The 18520-nt window shown below is 43.9% G+C and overlaps 1 protein-coding gene across 1 annotated transcript in view; it reads right to left on the reverse strand.

Annotated features, from left to right (window-relative positions):
- LOC110203561 (mucin-16-like) overlaps window positions 1-15432 on the reverse strand; it is a 30028-nt gene extending 14596 nt beyond the window's left edge. Inside the window, exons 1-11 of the mRNA XM_020980069.2 lie at window positions 15211-15432; window positions 15047-15114; window positions 14471-14643; window positions 10652-10717; window positions 10279-10403; window positions 10095-10162; window positions 9439-9611; window positions 1931-1999; window positions 1355-1479; window positions 1199-1266; window positions 536-708 (exon numbers count right to left, since the gene is read on the reverse strand). Coding sequence (XP_020835728.1) covers window positions 536-708; window positions 1199-1266; window positions 1355-1479; window positions 1931-1999; window positions 9439-9611; window positions 10095-10162; window positions 10279-10403; window positions 10652-10717; window positions 14471-14643; window positions 15047-15114; window positions 15211-15267 — 1165 coding nt within the window. The 5' untranslated portion in view covers window positions 15268-15432. The remainder of the gene's footprint in view (window positions 1-535; window positions 709-1198; window positions 1267-1354; window positions 1480-1930; window positions 2000-9438; window positions 9612-10094; window positions 10163-10278; window positions 10404-10651; window positions 10718-14470; window positions 14644-15046; window positions 15115-15210) is intronic.
- Between the last annotated feature and the right edge of the window lie 3088 nt (window positions 15433-18520).

Here is an 18520-nt window from a genome sequence, read left to right on the forward strand (position 1 = left end):
AGTATTGCATGTGGGAGGGGAGGTGTTTTTGTTTGTTGGGGGGAAGGGGAGATACAAGTCTAGGGGAGCAGCAGCCCCAGCCGGGCTTGGAGCATCAGTTTCCCTCGCCTTGGAGAAGTGGGGACACTTTTGCTTAAGAAAAACCATTATCCCCAAATATCTGCACAGCAAAGAGGGATCTTTAAAAATTAAACCAAATTTAGATAAATTTGGATTTGAACATTTCCCTCTGGCTACAGGGTTAGGAAATGGAGATATGCCTGAGGGTGTCTCCTAATCAGAGCTTGGATTCACTTCAGTAGACAGGAACAGCAGCTTGGTGACTCATGCTCCAGCTGATAGCATCATAGAATCTCAGAGTCATCTAGCCCGAGCCCCTCCTGAAGCAACAATCCTGACACTAGTCTATAACAAGGGGTCACAGGGGAAGGGGGGGCTGGAGGAAGGGAAGAAACTCCAAAGCGACAAGAACCAAAAACTTACACTGAGTGAAAATTACCCAAACTTTGTCACTGGAATCAGACTGACTGCTCACCCTTGAGGCAGAGGCTGGCTTTTTCCAATGTGTAAGGTCCCAGCTTAGTGAGGCCATGAGTCTGGCTGCTCAATTCCATGTAAATCCTCCCTCTGTCGAACACTGGGCTCGTGGGGCCTTTCTGCCGGACACATAGAGCGTCCACTCTACTTGCTAGTCCGTCCTTCTCAGGTCTGTCAAAAGACACACTGAATGTGACATGGTGCTGACGTGGGTGTTGTGAAAGCTGACAGGAATCCTACCTTCTGGGGAAAGGGAAGTTGTATCGCACGCATGACTGTATGTTTCCTGGGGGTACTGTGTCACCAAGACTAGAGAAGATGGGCCGATGTGCCCGAGGCAACTTGGAATGAGTGACAGTAATTTGGATGACTGGCAAACTTCCACTAGCTGGAAGAGCAGGTGTGTGGAACTGCCACAGGTACCCGATGGAGAAAAACGATCTTGGCAAGAGGAAACTCGTTCTACATAGTGACTTAGAAGGGAAATCATGTTGCTGAAAACCTGGAGCAGTGGATGGGGATTAAAGCACTTTGGGAATTTAGACAGTCAGGGTACTAGAGCCCAAGTAGAAGCATAGAGGGAAGTACCTTTTATTGGAAGTCTAGTATGAGACCAAGGCCCAGGAGAGAAATCCCCAACTATCAACCTCTAGGGCCTTACCTCAGAGAGATCAGTCCACATCCAGTGTAATATAAGCCAATGCTGCTATTCCTGAACAAGGGGCCCAGCTGACAAAGGAAGATGATTAGAGAATACTCAGAGAAATGAAGGATGCCTAAGGTATGAAGGTATGGAGTAGGCAGTACAAAATCTCACCAGTCGCTGGAGGGCCCCTCCTGCGTCGTTAAATGTGGTAGAACCTGGGTGTCCCATATCTGCAGTGTACCGTAGATTAGTGATGGTGAACTTCAAAGTAAAATGTTGCAGTCTGGGGTCACTGGCTGCAAGAAAAGAGGGAGAAAATGACCGTCTGAGCTTTGGAAGGCTCAGGGAATAGGGATGTCCCTCATGACGGGGGACAGGGATGTTTCTAGCTCTGGCCTTCATTGCCAAAGTTTGTCTGGCCAGGGCCTTGTCCCCAGGGTACCACTGGCTTTCATCTTCCTTGCCTTTTGAGTGAGAAACAAGACAGCAAGTTCCCACAGGATTGTTCTGGTGAGGTATGACATCAACAGCCTGAAAGTTAACTCTTTTCTGGCCTTTGTGATCTGGGACTCCAGATGGGTATCACACACCGAGTCCTATATTTCCTTGCCCTGGCTTTGCAGAAGAATGATGGACGTTTGGAAAGACCTAGGGTTGGTCTCTCTTTTAGACAGTATATACTCTCCTTGGCATAAGGGCGGGACTAGGCAAGTACTCTCCAGGGTACTGAAGCTTCCATTTTCTTACCTGTCCAGTATCCAGGTCCTGTGGGTCCCAGAGGGATTGCAGGTGGTGCTATGGTAGTTAGGCCAGGAGCTGCAGAAAAGCACATCATTAGATATAGACCTAGACTGTGGTTACAGAGGAATGAAACTAAGGTCATTCGGGCAATGGCACAGGATGTCACAAACAGATGGTGCTAAATAAATGCTTGCTTAATGGAGGACTGAATAAATGGGGTGTGTGTGTGTGTGTGTGTGTGTGTGTGTGTGTGTGTATGTGTGTGTGTGTGTCTTGCAGCTGAAGGTCATCAGCTGAGGTATATTCTCAGTCACTTCATTCATAAGGGAAATGGAATTCAGGACTACTGGCTATCACATGAAGTGAATTTCCACCACATACTGCTCTTTTCCATACAGTTCAAGTTCGCCTGATCCCTATCCCTGACCTCTCTGTGGGTAAGTTTGAAAAGTAATCAGCAACCAACCTCTGACAGGGGAATCAGGAAACCAATGGCCATGCATCTAATATTGGGAAGGGATTGAAAGACCCAGTGGTATGGGGTTTCTTCCTCATAGAATCTGAGCCCTCTAATAGAGGAATCGAGAAACCCATGGCCATGCATCTGTACTGGGAAGGGATGAAAGGACCCAGAAATCTGGGTTTCTTCCTCACAGAATCTAAAGTATCTCCGAGAAAAAAAGGCATCCTGCCTCTTTCATAAGATTCAGTGACAAGGAACTGACCACATTCTGAGGCAGACTGCTTTTCTTTGGGGACACATTTCTCATAATATTTGAGTGAGTTGTAGGGATGTTTTAAAGCAAAAGATGCTGCTATACACACTATCTCCTTGGGGCCAAAGCCCATTTGTCAAGAGGTGCATGTGGTTAAGGTTTCCCAGATGGCCCAGGACTCAAAGGGGATTTGGTTGATAAAAACATTTACTGGTACCCGGTTGGGACAGATTTCGTTTGTTGTAACTTGGAAACCAAAAGAGGAACCATGAAACATGGAAGCAAAGGATAAAAGAAGAAAATTCAAATCCATTCAACACGTATCTACACCATGTACTGCACTGGGCTAGGTAGTGAGGCCACAGTGACACAATTTAAAAGTTCCTGCCCTCAAGGAGCTTATATCTTATTAGGGAAAGGAAGAGAGCATCCATGAGGCTCAAAGGGACAACTGTTTGTTCTTCCTGAGCACCTGTGGGGAGAGGGCTATGTGCTTAAGGAGGTCTCCTGTCCACCCCTAAGTCTCTGACTTGAATATTCCTGGTAGAAAAAAAGTAATTTTGTGGCTTGAGGGAATCCAGGGTAGGGAAAATAGAGATGAGGTATCTGAATCAACTCACGTTTGCTTTTCCCTTTCCTGTGGAAACAGAGGAAGGTAAACCCTTTCAGTGTTTGTCCTAGAAGTCCCCACATTCCCCTCCCCAGCCTCCTGGCCTACAGGTAGGCTTAGGTACACCAACAACGAAGTTAAGATGAGCTAGATCCAGAATCCTTCATATCTTCTCTTCTTGAACTCCCTGAAGTGCAAAGGGTCTCGAGGCCTCTCTAGTCCAATCTGGAGCTGGAGCAATAATCCCCCAGGCAGCCATCCCAACAAGTGTGCAAGAGCAATTAGCATGAATGGCAAAGGACTGAAGACTTGGCTTCTCGCAACAATGGAGAAGCAGGGAAAACGTATGATGTTCATCATTTTGTTTTGGCGAATTGACAGCTATTTCTGCTCAAAAGTACAGGTTAAAGCAGTACCAGATCTCATCAGAACAATCTGGTAGTGGCTAAGAAATGGAGTGATTGATCCATGGAATAGATTAGGCAGGCAATACACAACAGTGACCAACATAACCTAGTGTTTGATAAACCCCCAAATCCATGCTATTGGGGCAAGAACTCATTATTCAACAAAAACTGCTGGGAAAACTGAAAAGCAATCTGACAGAAACTAGGCATAGACCAACATCTCACACCGTATACCAAGATAAAGTCAAAATGGGCACATAATGTAAACATAGAAGGGATATCATAAGTAAATTAGGGGATCATGGAAAAAATTATCTGTTAGATCTATAAATGAAAGAAGAATTCATAACCAAATAAGAATTAGAGAGGATGATGGGAGGCAAAACAGATAATATTGATTATATTAAATTGAAAAGGTTTTGCACAAAAAACCCCAATGTAGCCAAAATTAGAAGGAAAGGAGGAAACTAGGAAAAAATTTTACCACAAATTTCTCTGATTAAAAAAAATTTATCAAATATAGAGGGAATTGAACTGTTTATTAAAATAAGAGCCACTGGAGGCAATTAGGTGGTACAGCAGAGAGCACTGGCCCTGGAGTTAGGAGGACCTAAGTTCAAATCCAGCCTCAGACACATAACATTCACTAGCTGTGTGACTCTGGGCAAGTCACTTCACCCCAATTGCCTCACCAAAAGAAAAAAAAATAAGAGCCATTTTCCAGTTAATACATGGTCAATACATATGGATGGGCAATTTTCAGAAGAAAAAATTAAAACTATTAATAGTCCTGAAAAAATGCTTTCAATCAGTAATAATTAGCGAAATCCAAATTAAAACACTTCTGAGATACCACCTCACATCCATCAGTTTGGCTAACATGAAAGAAAGAAAAATGACAAACGCTGGAGGACATAAGGAAAAATAGGTACACTAATGTACTGTTGGCAGAGTTGTGAATTGGTCCAACCATTATGGAGAATAATTTGTAATTATGCCAAAGGGATATGAAACTGCATATCTTTTGATTCAGAAATACCACTACTAGGTCTGTATCCCAAAGAGATCAAAGAAGAGGGAAAAGAACGCAGAGAAGTATGTCTACAGCTATTTCTAGCACCTCTTTTTTATGGTGAGAAAGAATTGGAAATTGAGGGAATTCCCCCATCAATTGGGGAATGGCTGAAAAAGTTGTGGTATATAAGTATGATAGAATACTATTGTGCCATAAGAAATGATAAGCAGAATGGTTCCAGAAAAAACCTGGAAAGACTTACATGATCTGACGCAAAATGAAGTGAGCAGAACCAGGAGAACATTGTACACAGTAACAGCAGTGTTGTACAATGCTCAACTGTGAATGACTTAATGATTCTCAGCAATACAATGATCTAAGTTTCTGAGACAGCTCCAAAGGACTTATGATGAAAAATGCTATCCACCTCCAGAGAAAGAACTGATGCAGTCTGAATGCAGATTGAAGCACATTTTTTTTTCTACTTTCATTATTTTTCTTGGGGGGTTTTATGATCTGTTTTCGTTTACAACATGACTAATATGGAAATACGTTTTGTTATGGCTGTACATGCACAACTTGTATCAAATTGATTGCCTTCTCAATGAGAGGAAGGAGGGAGGGAGAGAATTTTGAACTCAATTTTTTATGTTAAAAATTATTTTTACATGTAATTTGAGAAAATGAAATATTTTTAGAAGACATGAAAAAAGGTCCCATTATGTACCAAAATATTTAAACTACCGCTTTTTGTGGTAGCAAAGAACTGGAAACGAGTTAGATGTCTATTGATTGGGAAATGGCTAAATTATGGTACATGAATATAATGGAATATTACTGCACCATAAGAGACCATGAACAGGAAGAATTGTGAGAAGCATGGGGGAAGATTTAAATCAACTGATGCAGATTGAAGTTAACAGAACTCAGAAAACTACATATAATATATGCATCTATGTAATATGTATTGATAATCTAACTGGAAAGAAACCCCATAGCTGAATAATACCCATGACTAGCATTTATTCTGTGCTTTAAGGTTGGCAAAGGGCTTTACATATTTTAACTGTCCAATTATAATAACAAAGCATGGCCCTAGCGAAATTGAGAAAATCCATCTGTCTCTCTTTGTAGAAGTGGGATACTATGAGTAGCAAGTACTGTCAGACATGATGTTGCAGAATTGATTTTTTCCTCTTTAAAAACTTTGCTTCTAAAGCAAAGATTTTGGAAGAGAGAGGAAGATTTGAGAAGTGAGTAGCTGGTTAAGAAGATGATCTTCTAGAGCAAGTTTCAGAGTACAGGATACTAACTCAAAATAGGGGAACTAACATCTCTAAGTGTCTGAGGCCATTTTTGAACTCTTCTATCTGGGTGCTGTTATAAGAGGAATGGGCTATGAACTTCAAAGGGGGAAATGGCTCAATGAGCTTAGCTTGAAATGTTACACCCTCCAGATCAGGATTGAGCTATGAGGGGGGAGGTTCAGTCACAATAAGAGAGAATAGCGATCTAAATGATGCACCTCTATTGGGGAAGCTTCCTATATGGGATATCCTGGTCCTTCATTATCTTCAGCTTTGACACGGGATAAGTGAAACTCATTCCTGGCCCTCCCAGAGATTTTTCTGCCTATTAAATCACCAAAAATCAAAATCTTTTCTGGCCACTGGGACACCTGGGATTCAAGATGAAACACCCAAGCCACACATCCTGACTTTCCTCCCCCTGGCAAATGACTATTTCTTAGAATGAAGAAGTTTTGAAAGACCTGAGACTTTCCCCTTTTTTAGGTATTACAGGTGTTCTCCAGGAAGTAGTTATGGCCCCGTGGTAGCTCTCCAGGGCACTGAAATCACCCCATTCCTACCTGAGGAGCCTCCAGGCTTTGTGGGCTCCAGAGAGGTTGCAGATGAGGATGCAGTCCCTGACCCTAGAGCTGCGGAAAGGAATGCCATGAGAAACCATGGTTGGACACAGGAAAGCACAATGAATGTGAATGTGAATGTTGATTGTGGCCACATGTGTATGAGTCCAGGGCCCTACACCTAAGTGGTGCCTAAAGTGTGTACTCAATGGATGATTGAATGGATGTAATCAAATTTCTCTGATGGCTGCCCTAAAATAGGATCCTGTCACATGATCATCAGATAAGGTGTACTGTCAGGGAATCTTTTATGCCTACGTTGGGAGGAGGAAGGGGGAATTCAGTACTTCATAGCAACCTATGAAGTGAGACCCCCACCTCAATACTCTCTTCCAGAGATTTGTAACCTGTTTGTCTTCTCAACCTCCCTATTTGGACAGCTTCACTAGTAATCATTATCTAACCTAAAGGAGAGGAATTCTGGAGTAGGAGGTGATGATTCTGGGTCTCTTAGGCTTTTCCCTTCCAAAATCATTGGACTTCAGAGTTGAAGGCACCCTCAGAGGGCACCTATGCCACAGAACATCCCTGACAAGTGGTCACAGAGCATCCATTTGAAGATCTCCAAGTGATGAGGAACTCACTACTTCTACATGTAGCCATTCCACTGCAGGAATACCTTTCTTGTGGTGCCTCAGTGGGCCACAGAGTCAAGTACTATAGTACAAGTCACAACTATTTCAGAGAGGCATAATGGGACCTTTATCCAGGGGAACCAGACTCAAGATTCCAATATAATCGAGAACTCAAAGGGAATCCGAATGCTTAAATACTTAGCGGGAGAGGGTTAGACTGGAAGGTGTTCATCATAACATGGAAAACAAAGTATTGTGTTGGATAATGAAGGGAAGGAGTACACTACCCAACCAGAGAAGGAAGAGAGATCATCAGAGAAGCTGAAAGTGGGGAGAACAGCTGAGTCCAGATGACTCAATCTGAGGCCTCCTGGCACCTGGAACATGTGCTGCTTGAAGGGGAAGAGAGGGGAATTTCCCTATGCTCCCCCAGCTCTTTGACATGAGGGCCAGTCCCGGGGACCGAAAAAGGAAACTTACAGCTTGGGGTGGGTTGGCAGAGGGAATTCGGGGTGGAGCCCTCGGGGGCTTGAGCCTAGGTGCTCCAATGAACACACTCTTGCTATGCCTTGGTCTTTGGAGACACAACAGGGAGCAAACACTCTGATTGGTCATCCTGCTTTGGCCCTAGTCTTTCCTCCTCAGTCTTTTGGCTTCTAATAAGTATTCAGCACACCAAGGACAAGGAAAGCCTGGAGTGGAGCCCTTTCTCTCTCTCTCTCAACCTCCCCCTCTCCTGGCCAGGACCCTGGAACATCAGCTACCTCCACTATAAAATGAGGATGATAATAGTAACACCCGTCTTCCCAGAGTTGTTTGGAGGATCAAATGGGTAACACTTGTAAAGTACTTTGCACATTTAAAGGGCTACATTAAATTAATAACAATCATAATACTTTGCTTTTTAGGAAATTCTTTCTTTATACTTAGAAAAATCTGTTTTCTCAATCTTCCTATGACATGGTATCAAGTTCCCTCCTCATCTTATTCATCCGCTTTTGGGCATGCTTCATCTTGTCAATGCTCCAAAATGTGGCCCTAGAACTGGACACAATATATCAGATGAGGGCCAGTTACATTAGGGGACAGCAGAACTATCACATTCCTCCTTCTAGATATGATATATCTCCATGAAGCCTAACATCTCACATGGTTTTAGGACTTCCTCCAATTGAGCTTGCAGTCCACTAAGACCCCCAGGTCTTCTTTGCATGAAGTACTTGTCTAGCCATGTCTACTCCATCTTGCATTTATGGGATTAGATTTCTTAAGCTTAACTGAAGAACTTTATGCTTATTTTTGATAAAGTTTACCTTGCTAGTCCTTATCAATCATTTGTGTGGACTGAGGTTTTGTTGGACACTGGTCTGTCTGATACATTAGCAAGCTGTCCTTTCCAGATTCATTCATTTCGACATTTGACACTATGTCTCAGGCTATGAGAGTCCACATGGTGTAGTGGGTAGTGGGTCAGACATGGAGTCAGGAAGACCTGAACTCAAGTCCAGAACTCTGACATACATTAGCTATATGACTATGGGTATCAACCTCAGAATGCGTCAGCCAATTCTATAAGACTTTAGGTTACACATGAGTTGACCATCTGCACTGGAAAGAAAGAGTTTACTCATTGGGAGTTCCTCTCTACTGAGGAAAACACAAGTCTGGACTCTGAAAAAAAAAGTAAGGTTTCCATCAAAGTCAATGCTAGAGCTCCTGAACATAACAAAATATTGAAGCTTAATGCCACAAAATTGTAATGACCAAGCTTGGGCCCAAAGAATAGATAGGCAAAGGCACTTTCACCCATCTATTTACAGAAGTGGAAGGCTATGGATGTGGAACACGATGTATAATGTCTAACTTTTTGTCATTTTGGTTAGTTTTGCTAAATTGTTGCCCCTCCCATTCTTTGTTGTAAGAAATGGCTCTCTGGAAGGTGAGAGGATTTATCAAGAAATGTAGATGATATAAAACCAAAAGATAATTATGCCAATTTATGTTTAAAAATAAAAGTATTGACCAGGACTGTGAGGCTGCCACAAGTAACAACAAACCAGGACCCATTAGGAACCACTTCCCCAGTTAAGTGCTATGGAGAGAGTTAATCTTATGCAAGTATCTCAACAAGGGATAGAGAAGAAATGGTTCTGAGTAGGTTAGGGATTGAATGAAAATAAGAAAGACAGGAAAAGAGGCTAATACTGAGATTATAGCAGAAGAGAAAGGGGGGCCGATGCAGTGGCCACTGTGAGGCTGCTTACCATTGAGATAGAGACTGTCCTTAGCAAGGCAGTAGGGGCCCAGCATGGAGATGCCATATGTCTGGTTCCTCAGGTCCCCGTAAAGCCTTTCTCTGTCCAGGACAGGTCTGTTAGGGTCTTTCTGGTAGGTGCACAAGGCCCCCACTCTGGTTGCTAATCCATCTTTCATAGGTCTGGGGAGGGAAATATTGGAAGCTCTAGTGACTGGTGCTGAGAGATTAGCCAGAGGAGTGCTCCGATAGAGGGACAATGAAAGTGATATGAGAGGGCTGCCTGCCACATGACATGATAGGATTAACAGAGACCTTCTAGGGTGTCTGATGGATACTACTTACCTTCTGGGATGAGACTGTTGAAGAACCAAAACTTCCCACTAAGGACTATCTTGATATATAGGCCTTTATCCTAAATTATGACTTACAAGGGAAATTTATTTTCCTGAGAACCCATGGACCAGATGAATGGAGATAAAGCAGTTTGGGAATTTAAACATGGAGAAGGTATAGTAGAAGGACAGTATGTGGAGAGTTCTGCTATTGTGCTTGTATCCTTTGAGCCCTGGTTCAGAAACAGCCCATTAGGAAATCTCTGATACTGGAGGCCAGGAGGATTCACTCTCAATCAATTGCTCAACTGTCAATTTTCCTGGTTCTCACCTCGGGAACGTCAGCTTGCATCCAGAATAGGAGGGGCCAATGCTGCTGTTCTGGAATAAGTGGCCAAGCTGGCAAAGGAAGGGGAAGCTGAATCAGTTCCTGGCTAAGGCAGTAGCTGGAATCAAAGGTATGCAGAATGCAATGGCACAGGCAGGAAAGGAGGCAGGTGGGAGGGTCATCTCACCAGATGCCGTAGGATCCTGTCAGTGGTAGTGAATGCACTGGAGTCTGGGTGCTCCATTTCTGCAGTGTAGATCAGGTTATTGATGGTGAAATTCGAGGTGAATGCCTCCAGGCTGTGGCCATGGGCTGTAGAAAGAGAAGGAGACAAGTCGTCACGCCTGAAACTAGGGCACATCGGTCAGCACACCTAACAACACCCAGCTACTAGTGTCTTACTCCTTCCTGGGAAAGAAATGCAGCATTCTGAGTCCCAGTGATGGCCATTTGATGGGACATCTCCCAATCCTAAATGCCACCTTGCTTTGTACTTCCCATCTTCTAGTCTCACATTTAGTACTATCCCAGAAATAGCCATAGGTGCTGATGGTTTTTACCTGTGGTGCTGGCAAATGGTGAGGGAGACAGAGATGTTGCTGGGATGAGTGTGGTTACTGCAGAACCTGAGAAAAGATCATTGTGAATGAAAACCATTGGCAACGCCACTTATCACTGTCTTCAACATGAGCTATGGGGGAAGAACCCTTCTTGGCTTGGATGCTGAGTCTCCTTGTGGGTACTCTCAATCCTCAGCTATGGGGACTGAGGAAGATACAGGGACTGACAGGTAGAGGCTGCTTGTGCTGTAAGCTCCCCCATTCAACTGCAAACTCTTTTCAAGCAGGTGTTGTTTTAGTCACTATATTTTTATCCCCAGGACCTAGTACAGTGCCTATCCCAAGCAGAGGTTCCCAAAGTAGATAATACCACCCCTGGAGGGTGCTGGAACAATCCAGGGGGGGCAGTGGTAGCCTTGAATGCAATTGGGGGGCATTGAATAAAAATATGGGGGCAGTGCAAGCATAAGGAAAAGAAGATAAAAATATTCTGAAAAACCATTCATCCATGTTTCATCTATTGTGTAACAAACAGGGTTAAAGTCGTAATGATTACATTACCTTTCAAATTAACACACAAAATGCAAGTTATAACCAATCCGTGGTCAAGTCTGCCAACAGGTCTTAACGAGCAAGTGTTCATAGGTGAGTGAATCCAATAGTGCATTGTTGGGAAGTCTAACATGCATCAGCAGAAATATGTGCACCTAATGACTTGTTTACAATACAGTACTATATGGGTTACATGATGTAATATTGCATGATCAAAATTTCAATGCAGGAAAAAACCCACAAATTTACAATAAATTATTAAATTTAAGATGCGTCATTTTAAACAATATATTTTATATTGTTTGAAATGATACACATTAAAAAAAAACATTACAGTGTCAAAGAATGTAGATTTCCAGAGAGGCATTAAGTAATTGTTTTTAAAGGGGGAGGTAGGTCCAATAAGTTTGGGAACCTCTGCCATAGAAGGTGCTTAATAAGTACTTGGTAGTTGATTTATTGGTTGATTCTGTTGGTAAAGCCCAGCAGGCCTGGGATGCCTTGGGCCATTCTTTTGAAGGGGACACTCAAAAGTGTCTTATTTCGAATTTCCACAGTGATTGCTCTGGCTAATTGGTAAAGGAGGAGTTAGGCAATTCAATCTTGTCTGGTCTTCACAGAGGTATACTTTATTTATCACTGGCCTCAGAGCCAGGAAGAGCCAAGTTAAAGACCTGTCTCTGACACATAATGGTTATGTGACTCTGGGTAGATCACTTAAACTCTCCTTGCTCTAGGTAACTCTCTAAGTCTGTAAGTTGCAGAGAATGTGCTGACTTGCACTGGTAGAGGCACTTCCCTCATCTGGGAGTTCCCTCTATCCATGAAACAATACATTTATTCTCTATCCCTTATCCCTGGTCTTTGTGATGTGTGATCTGCAGTGACACACACCGAGCCCTACACCCCAAGGTCTCCTCTCTGTTTGGGAGGTAACTATATTTTAGGATAGGGATTATGGAAGGTTCAGGATTGTTCCCTCTTTCAAACAGCAAGCCTCTCCCCAGACTGTTTGGTCTACAGGAGGCAGAAGCAGTTGCATCCCCAATCTGTCCAACTTCCAGTCCCTGCAGTCCACACTGACATGCTGGTTGTTTGGTCTAGGAGCTCGAGAAAACAGTTCCATTATAGAAGCATGGAATCATGGATAATAGACTAAGAGCTTAAGAGACCTCAGAAGCCAGTGAATCCAACCTGCCTCTGACCAGGAATCTCCTCTCCCACACAGGAGGTATGCATTAGAGATGGACCATGGCCACAGCTGCCTTCAGGCAGAGAGCTCAGTGAAGTTGGGCTCATTAGACACCAGCCCAGAGATCTCCATTGAGAAGTCCCAGATGAGAGCAGTGCCTCTACTAATTGTTCAATGAGTGGCTGACAGAATGTACTCATGCAGTTGCTACTAGGCTGAGCTTCAGGACCTCTCCTCAGTGTGCCCGTTGAGGGTTTGGTGACTCCATTAATCAGGCAAGTTGAAATCAGGGCTCCCCAGGGAACCATCATGTGAGTTCATTCTCACTCCTGCCCATTCTCTGCCACAGAGTTTAAAATCAGTTGTGTTGTACCAATCCCTCTGACCTGCTTGTGGGGACAGCTAGGAGAGTCCTTACCATCCAAACTCAGAAAGAAGCATTGGGAGGCTTAAGGCTCTGGTTCTAGATCATGAAGGGTTACAGCATGTGTTAGAAAGAGTGCTAGTGGCCTCTGAGGGATCTGCTCTTTGAGGGAAGGGACAAGAGAATTCTCCTGGGCACCTGCCAGCTCTCTGACATGAGAAATATAATGAAGGACATAGCCTTGATCCACTCTGCCCTATCTGAACACAGAGCAGAACAAACTTTCAGGTTGCCCTGCTCTCCCCAGTCTTCTGGCTCAGAGGAGAAATTCAACACCCCAAGAAGAAGGATTGACAGAATGTAGCACCTCACGGATGACCTGGTCCAACCCATAACTGACCAGGAATCCCCTCTGCAACGTCCCCAACAAACGGTGAGCTAGTAGTTATTTATTTGAAGTTCTTCGGGGAAGGGGAATCCTTCACTTCCTGAAGTAGACCATCTCAGTTTGGTAGACCTCTGTTAAGTATTTCTCATTTATCCTGTATATACAAACCTATTTGTTTGCTTGTCCTCCTCATTAAATTATGAGCTCCTGGAGGTCAGGTTCTAGGGTTTGGTTTTTTTGCCTTTCTTTGTGTCTCTAGCACTTAGCACAATTCCTGGCATACAGTAAGTGATTAATGAATGTTTCTTGAGCAATTGATTGACTGATAGATCCTCCTCTGGATGCTCTCTAGTTTAATCAAGGCTCTGCTAAGATTGTCAATGCAGCTTGCAATCCCATTTGTTTTCTGGGCTGCCAGTCACACTGTGGACTCATGGGGTTTCCAGTCCACTAGAAAACCCAAAGTGTCTTACACATGAACTATTGCTTAGCCAAGTCTTCTCCACACAAACTGCCATATCTTCTCAATTTGCTCTCAACAGGCCAGAAAAATTGGCCGACTTCCTGTTCCCTGAACATGACGTTCCTATGTTCCTGGGATGTGCTCTGCTCACCTTTACTCCTAGCAATACCTACTTCCCTTGAAAGCATGGCTCATGGGCTTGCTACCTTCTCCTAAAGGCCTTTCCTGACTTCACTAGCTTTTGTTGCCAGCTCATCATTTTGTGTCTGTCCTAAATTTGCCTGTGAACTTATTGTACTCTTCCAATACAACGTAAGCATCTTAAGGGCACGGACTGTCTCAATCGCCAGGACTTAGCGTAGCACCAGGCACACAGATATTTTTAAAAGGCTTGCTGATTGATCAATTAAAATTATATTTTAACATAAGTGAACTCAAATGTATTCTTTCTAAATATCATCTTGTTATATTTAACTTATTTTATTCATGTGCAAGTTTCTTACTGGAACCTAATGCTGTCCAACACATTAACTATCTCTCAGAACTTTGTGACTTTCATATATATTGCAGCTACCTACGTCTCCATGCAAATTATTGCTAAAAACATTGATTAGAACAGGACTGAAGATGTCTTTGTTTCTGCCACTAAGACATACTAACCTAGAAAGTCCCAAGGAAGAGAATCCCTAGAGAAATAGTATGTGTAGGATCTGTGTTGTGTAGTTGGTGTAATAAGGGATTTTTGAGACATAATGGTTCTCGGCAAGTTAAATCTAAATCAGAGTGGAAGGGTGACATAGGAGGAAGTGGGGCTAGGATGGGAATAGGGAAATGGGCTGGGCTTCAGTTAAACTCCTCACCATTAATGCAGAGACTGTCGCTATCAAGGGAGTAGGGGGCCAGCTCGGTGATATTCTTTGTCTGGTTGACCAGCTCCCCGTAAACCCTCTCTCTGTCCAGGAAAGGGCTGGTAGGATCTCTCTGATGTGTGCACGGGGCATCCACTCCAGTAGCCAGGCCAGTCGTCATGGGTCTAGAAAGGGACATTTTCATAGTGACATAGACACTTGTACTAAGAAGGGTGACAGGAACCCCAGATGCAAAAAGAAACTGAGGAGTCTGATAAACCTGTGCGAAAGTAGTTGTGATTCCTGGATGATGGAGTTGTTTCTATGGGTGACAGTGTTGGTCAACCAATGATCCCCACTGGATTGAAAATTTACCTTAGAGGATTTGTTCTAATCTACACCTAATAGAAGGAGTGACTTTCCTAAGAATCCATGGTTAAGGAGAGATGTCAATAATTAAGAATAGAGAAAATGGAATAAAAATGGAAAAGCTACCTTTGGTTGAAGTCCAACCCAAGCCTGGAGTGTATCCCTAGGGGAAGGGGAGAGATGCCCATAAAGCCCAACTGGGGGGTTCTGGGGTCTCACCTTAAGCAGGTAACTTTACACCCAGAGTAGAAGGAACCAAGGTTCCTTTTCCGATACAATAGACCAAGCTGACAAAGAAGGGAGAAAACGAGTGAATGCAGGGGCTGGAGCTGCAGGAACAGGAAACTGAGGTGGAAGATAGAGCAGGAGCTGGGAAATCTCACCAGGGGTTGTCCCATCCTTTCTGTGCAATTGAATCTGCTGGATGTTTGGTGCTCCATTTCCGTTTCATAGGGCAGGCTCGTGATTGTGAGATTCAGGGTGAGAGTCTGTAGGCTAAAGTTGCTGGCTGCAGAAGAGGAAGGGAGAGAAACCTCCCAGCTCTGAGCCTGGGGCAGCCAATGAGAATGCAAAGGGCTCCCCAGCTGCTCTGGGTAAGTCCTTCCTGGAAGGAAAGCTCAGCATCATAGTCCTACTGATAGTCCCAATAAGGGAACTTCACCCACTTCCCAACTCCTCTCCTTCCCCTCTGCTTTGCTTCTGCTGCCTCCTAATCTCATGCCCAAACAAGACTTTCCTGGGGAATGAATAATCATAGAGACAAGAAGTTCCGAACCTGGGGCATGGAAAAACGGTGATGGAGTCAGAGATGTTGCTGGAACACACATGGTTGTCCCAGGGCCTGGGGAAGAACATATTAATGAAACGATTATCAGGTAAATGATTCAGGTAAGCTCTATAGAATATGGGTCAGTTGGGCTCTGCTTAGCTTGGCCATCAACTCACTGGGAGGGGAATCACAGTCATGAGTCTAAGAATGATCTTCAGTCACTCAAGAAAGATACAGCAGGTAGTGAAGAGACTACTAAAATCCAAGTTTGTTAGGTCAGGGGATTCCTGCCTGGGATGCCCTGGGCCACACCCTTCCTCATGTCCCCCAATTTGCCATTTCCTACTTGCTGGGTGACAGCTTCTTAGAATGACGGTAACTTTGAAATGCTTAACATGGCTCCCTCTTTCAGGTGGCATAGCCTCTCTCCAGCTGCCACAAGAAGAGTACGAACAAAAGCCAGCCACATTCTTAGCTGTGGGACCACCAAGCTCAGAGGGCCTAAGGGGAAGTTCAGGTGTGGATGCAGTGTCTGGCCCTAGAGCTGTAGAGTCCTTTCCACGGGTCATTAGAAACACATGGATCCAGAGCATGGATAATGAAACATAACTCCCTCCTCATGGGAGAGGTGAGGGACTATTGGGGCAAAATGCCGTGTATGTGATCAAACAGTATCACGCTATCAAGTGGTTTTCCTTAACTGGTTTTCTCTCTTACAAGGGAGGTTTTCATATGGAGGGAGCAGTTGAAGGGGACAGCATTTTCAGGAATAATTGTAACATAAGAACAGAAAAGGTCTCTAATAGAAGAAGTAGGATCAAGACGATAAAACAGCCCACTCCGGTGAGCCCCACTCCCCGTTCTTTCTCTTTCTTCCTAGAGCTGAGGTTCATCTGCAAAACGGCAAGCTTCCTGACCCCCCTGTTGGGACAGTTAGGTAACCCATAAGCATTGATGAAACACCAAGTGTGCTTAATAATGGGGTCAGGCACTGTGCTAAGGGGCTGTCCATACAAAAGCAAAGTACAAGACAGTCCCTACTCTTAAGGGGCAAGTCATTACCATCCAGACTCTGACCTAGTACCTGGAATCCCCAGAGTCTGAGGCTATGGTTCCAACCTGTGAAAGGCCAGAGCTCTTCTCTCCCTTATTTGGGACCTTTTTCTCACAGAAGCATAGAATTGCCAAATTTCCGCATAGGAAAGGTCCTCACAGAGCCATCTGCACCATCTATAACCTCCTGGATAAAATGGTTGCCTAACTTGGGGTCATAAGGCTGGAAGAGACCACAGAGGTCAAGTCCAATTGTCTCTTCTTACAGATGAGGAAACTGAGGCAAACAGCAGTTAAGTGACTTGTCCAGGGTCACACAGCTGGTAAGTGTTTGAGGCAGGATTTTCATTCAGGCTTTCTGACTCCAAATTCATTAGTCGAGTCACAGTGCTACCTCACTTCTTCTAAAAGCTTGAAGACTTGCAATGGTGTAGGACTCACTACTTCCTGAAGCAGCCCATCCCACTTTGGGTATTGACACCTTCTGACACTTGAGTGGGATGAAGGGATGAAGGGATGAAGCAATGGTCATGACTAGTCAGCACTCTCACGCTAGAGCCCAATTCCAGGCCTCAAGTAGGTATATAGGATGGATGAAGACACAAGGGTATTGGATGTCAAAACCCTCGCTAATGAGATATTCTGCACTGCACTGCGTTCATTGTGACTTGGAAAACAAAGAAAGGATAGTGATGGGAAGGAGTTCATGATCCCCGAAGAGGAAGAAGGAAACCCAAGTAGCTCAGCGTGAGGAGTATGGTAAAACTGAGGATTCAGTTTGCTAAACCTGGGCACCTGAAGACATTGCTTCTTGAGGAAGGAGAGGGGAAAAATTCTAATTTCCATTCCTCTGGAGGTAAAGAAGGAAAAAGAAGCTTGCAATGTGGAGAGCTTCCTGGTAAGACAAAAAGAGATAAAGGCACCTAAATGATTCCACCAGGGCTCTCTCTGCCTTGGCCTATAGGAAAAAGAGGAGCCAACTGATACCCATGCCTGACTATCAGTCAGCACACCCACTAATACCCTGCTTTTTATTGTCCTTTCGCCCTCCCCATCCTCCAAACCCAGAAGGACAACTTAACATCCTGGACCCACTGATGAATCCCATTAGGTACCCTTTCCAGTTTTCCAATTTTCCCCTTGCTCTATGTCTTTTGTGCTGTAATCCTACAGAAAAGCATGGCAGAATGATGAATATATTCAAATTCTCAATTGGCTCTGAGTCTCATGGATTCCAAAATTCCCTCCACCAATGTAGATAATATACCTACCCATCCTGGACGATTCTTGTCCATGTCCTCTTACAAGTTTGCCACAGTAGGTCTACCCACCTTACTGGGTGCTTTCATTGCTTTCTCTTGACATTGCAAGAGTAGCAATGGAGTACTCTGGTTACTCGTCTCTTGCTCTTGTCCTGTGACCCAGGCTATCTTCTCTTCTTACCTTATAGTTCCTTGATCTCAGACCTTTCACTCCTGCATTTCTTTGTAAATACAGCCTGTACACAGCCACATGTGTGTGCCTTGCCCTGGCCCTCTGTGTGTTATGAATAAACATAGAAATACTTATAAAATAATTCAAAGTAAGGCAAGGAGAACCAGGTCAAGAAACACAATGACAATGGCTAGACTTTATATATGTCAATAAATCAATCAATTTGACATGTCATTGATGTGGTTATTCCGCCTAATGGTGTAGTTCACAACCTATCCTCTCCTGCATCTCTAATCTAGGTCTTCCCACTAATTATCCATGAGGAGACCCACCCTTCAGTATGTTAGGGACCTTTTTCTAAGTCTTTTACATAAGTAGGTCACAGTACACTCTCAAACTGTCCATTCAGCTCAACTCAACTCTAAGAATATTTTTTT

The sequence above is a fragment of the Phascolarctos cinereus genome, unplaced genomic scaffold, assembly GCF_003287225.1.
Source record: "Phascolarctos cinereus isolate Bilbo 61053 unplaced genomic scaffold, phaCin_HiC Scaffold_4;HRSCAF=312, whole genome shotgun sequence".
NCBI classification, from domain to species: domain Eukaryota; kingdom Metazoa; phylum Chordata; class Mammalia; order Diprotodontia; family Phascolarctidae; genus Phascolarctos; species Phascolarctos cinereus.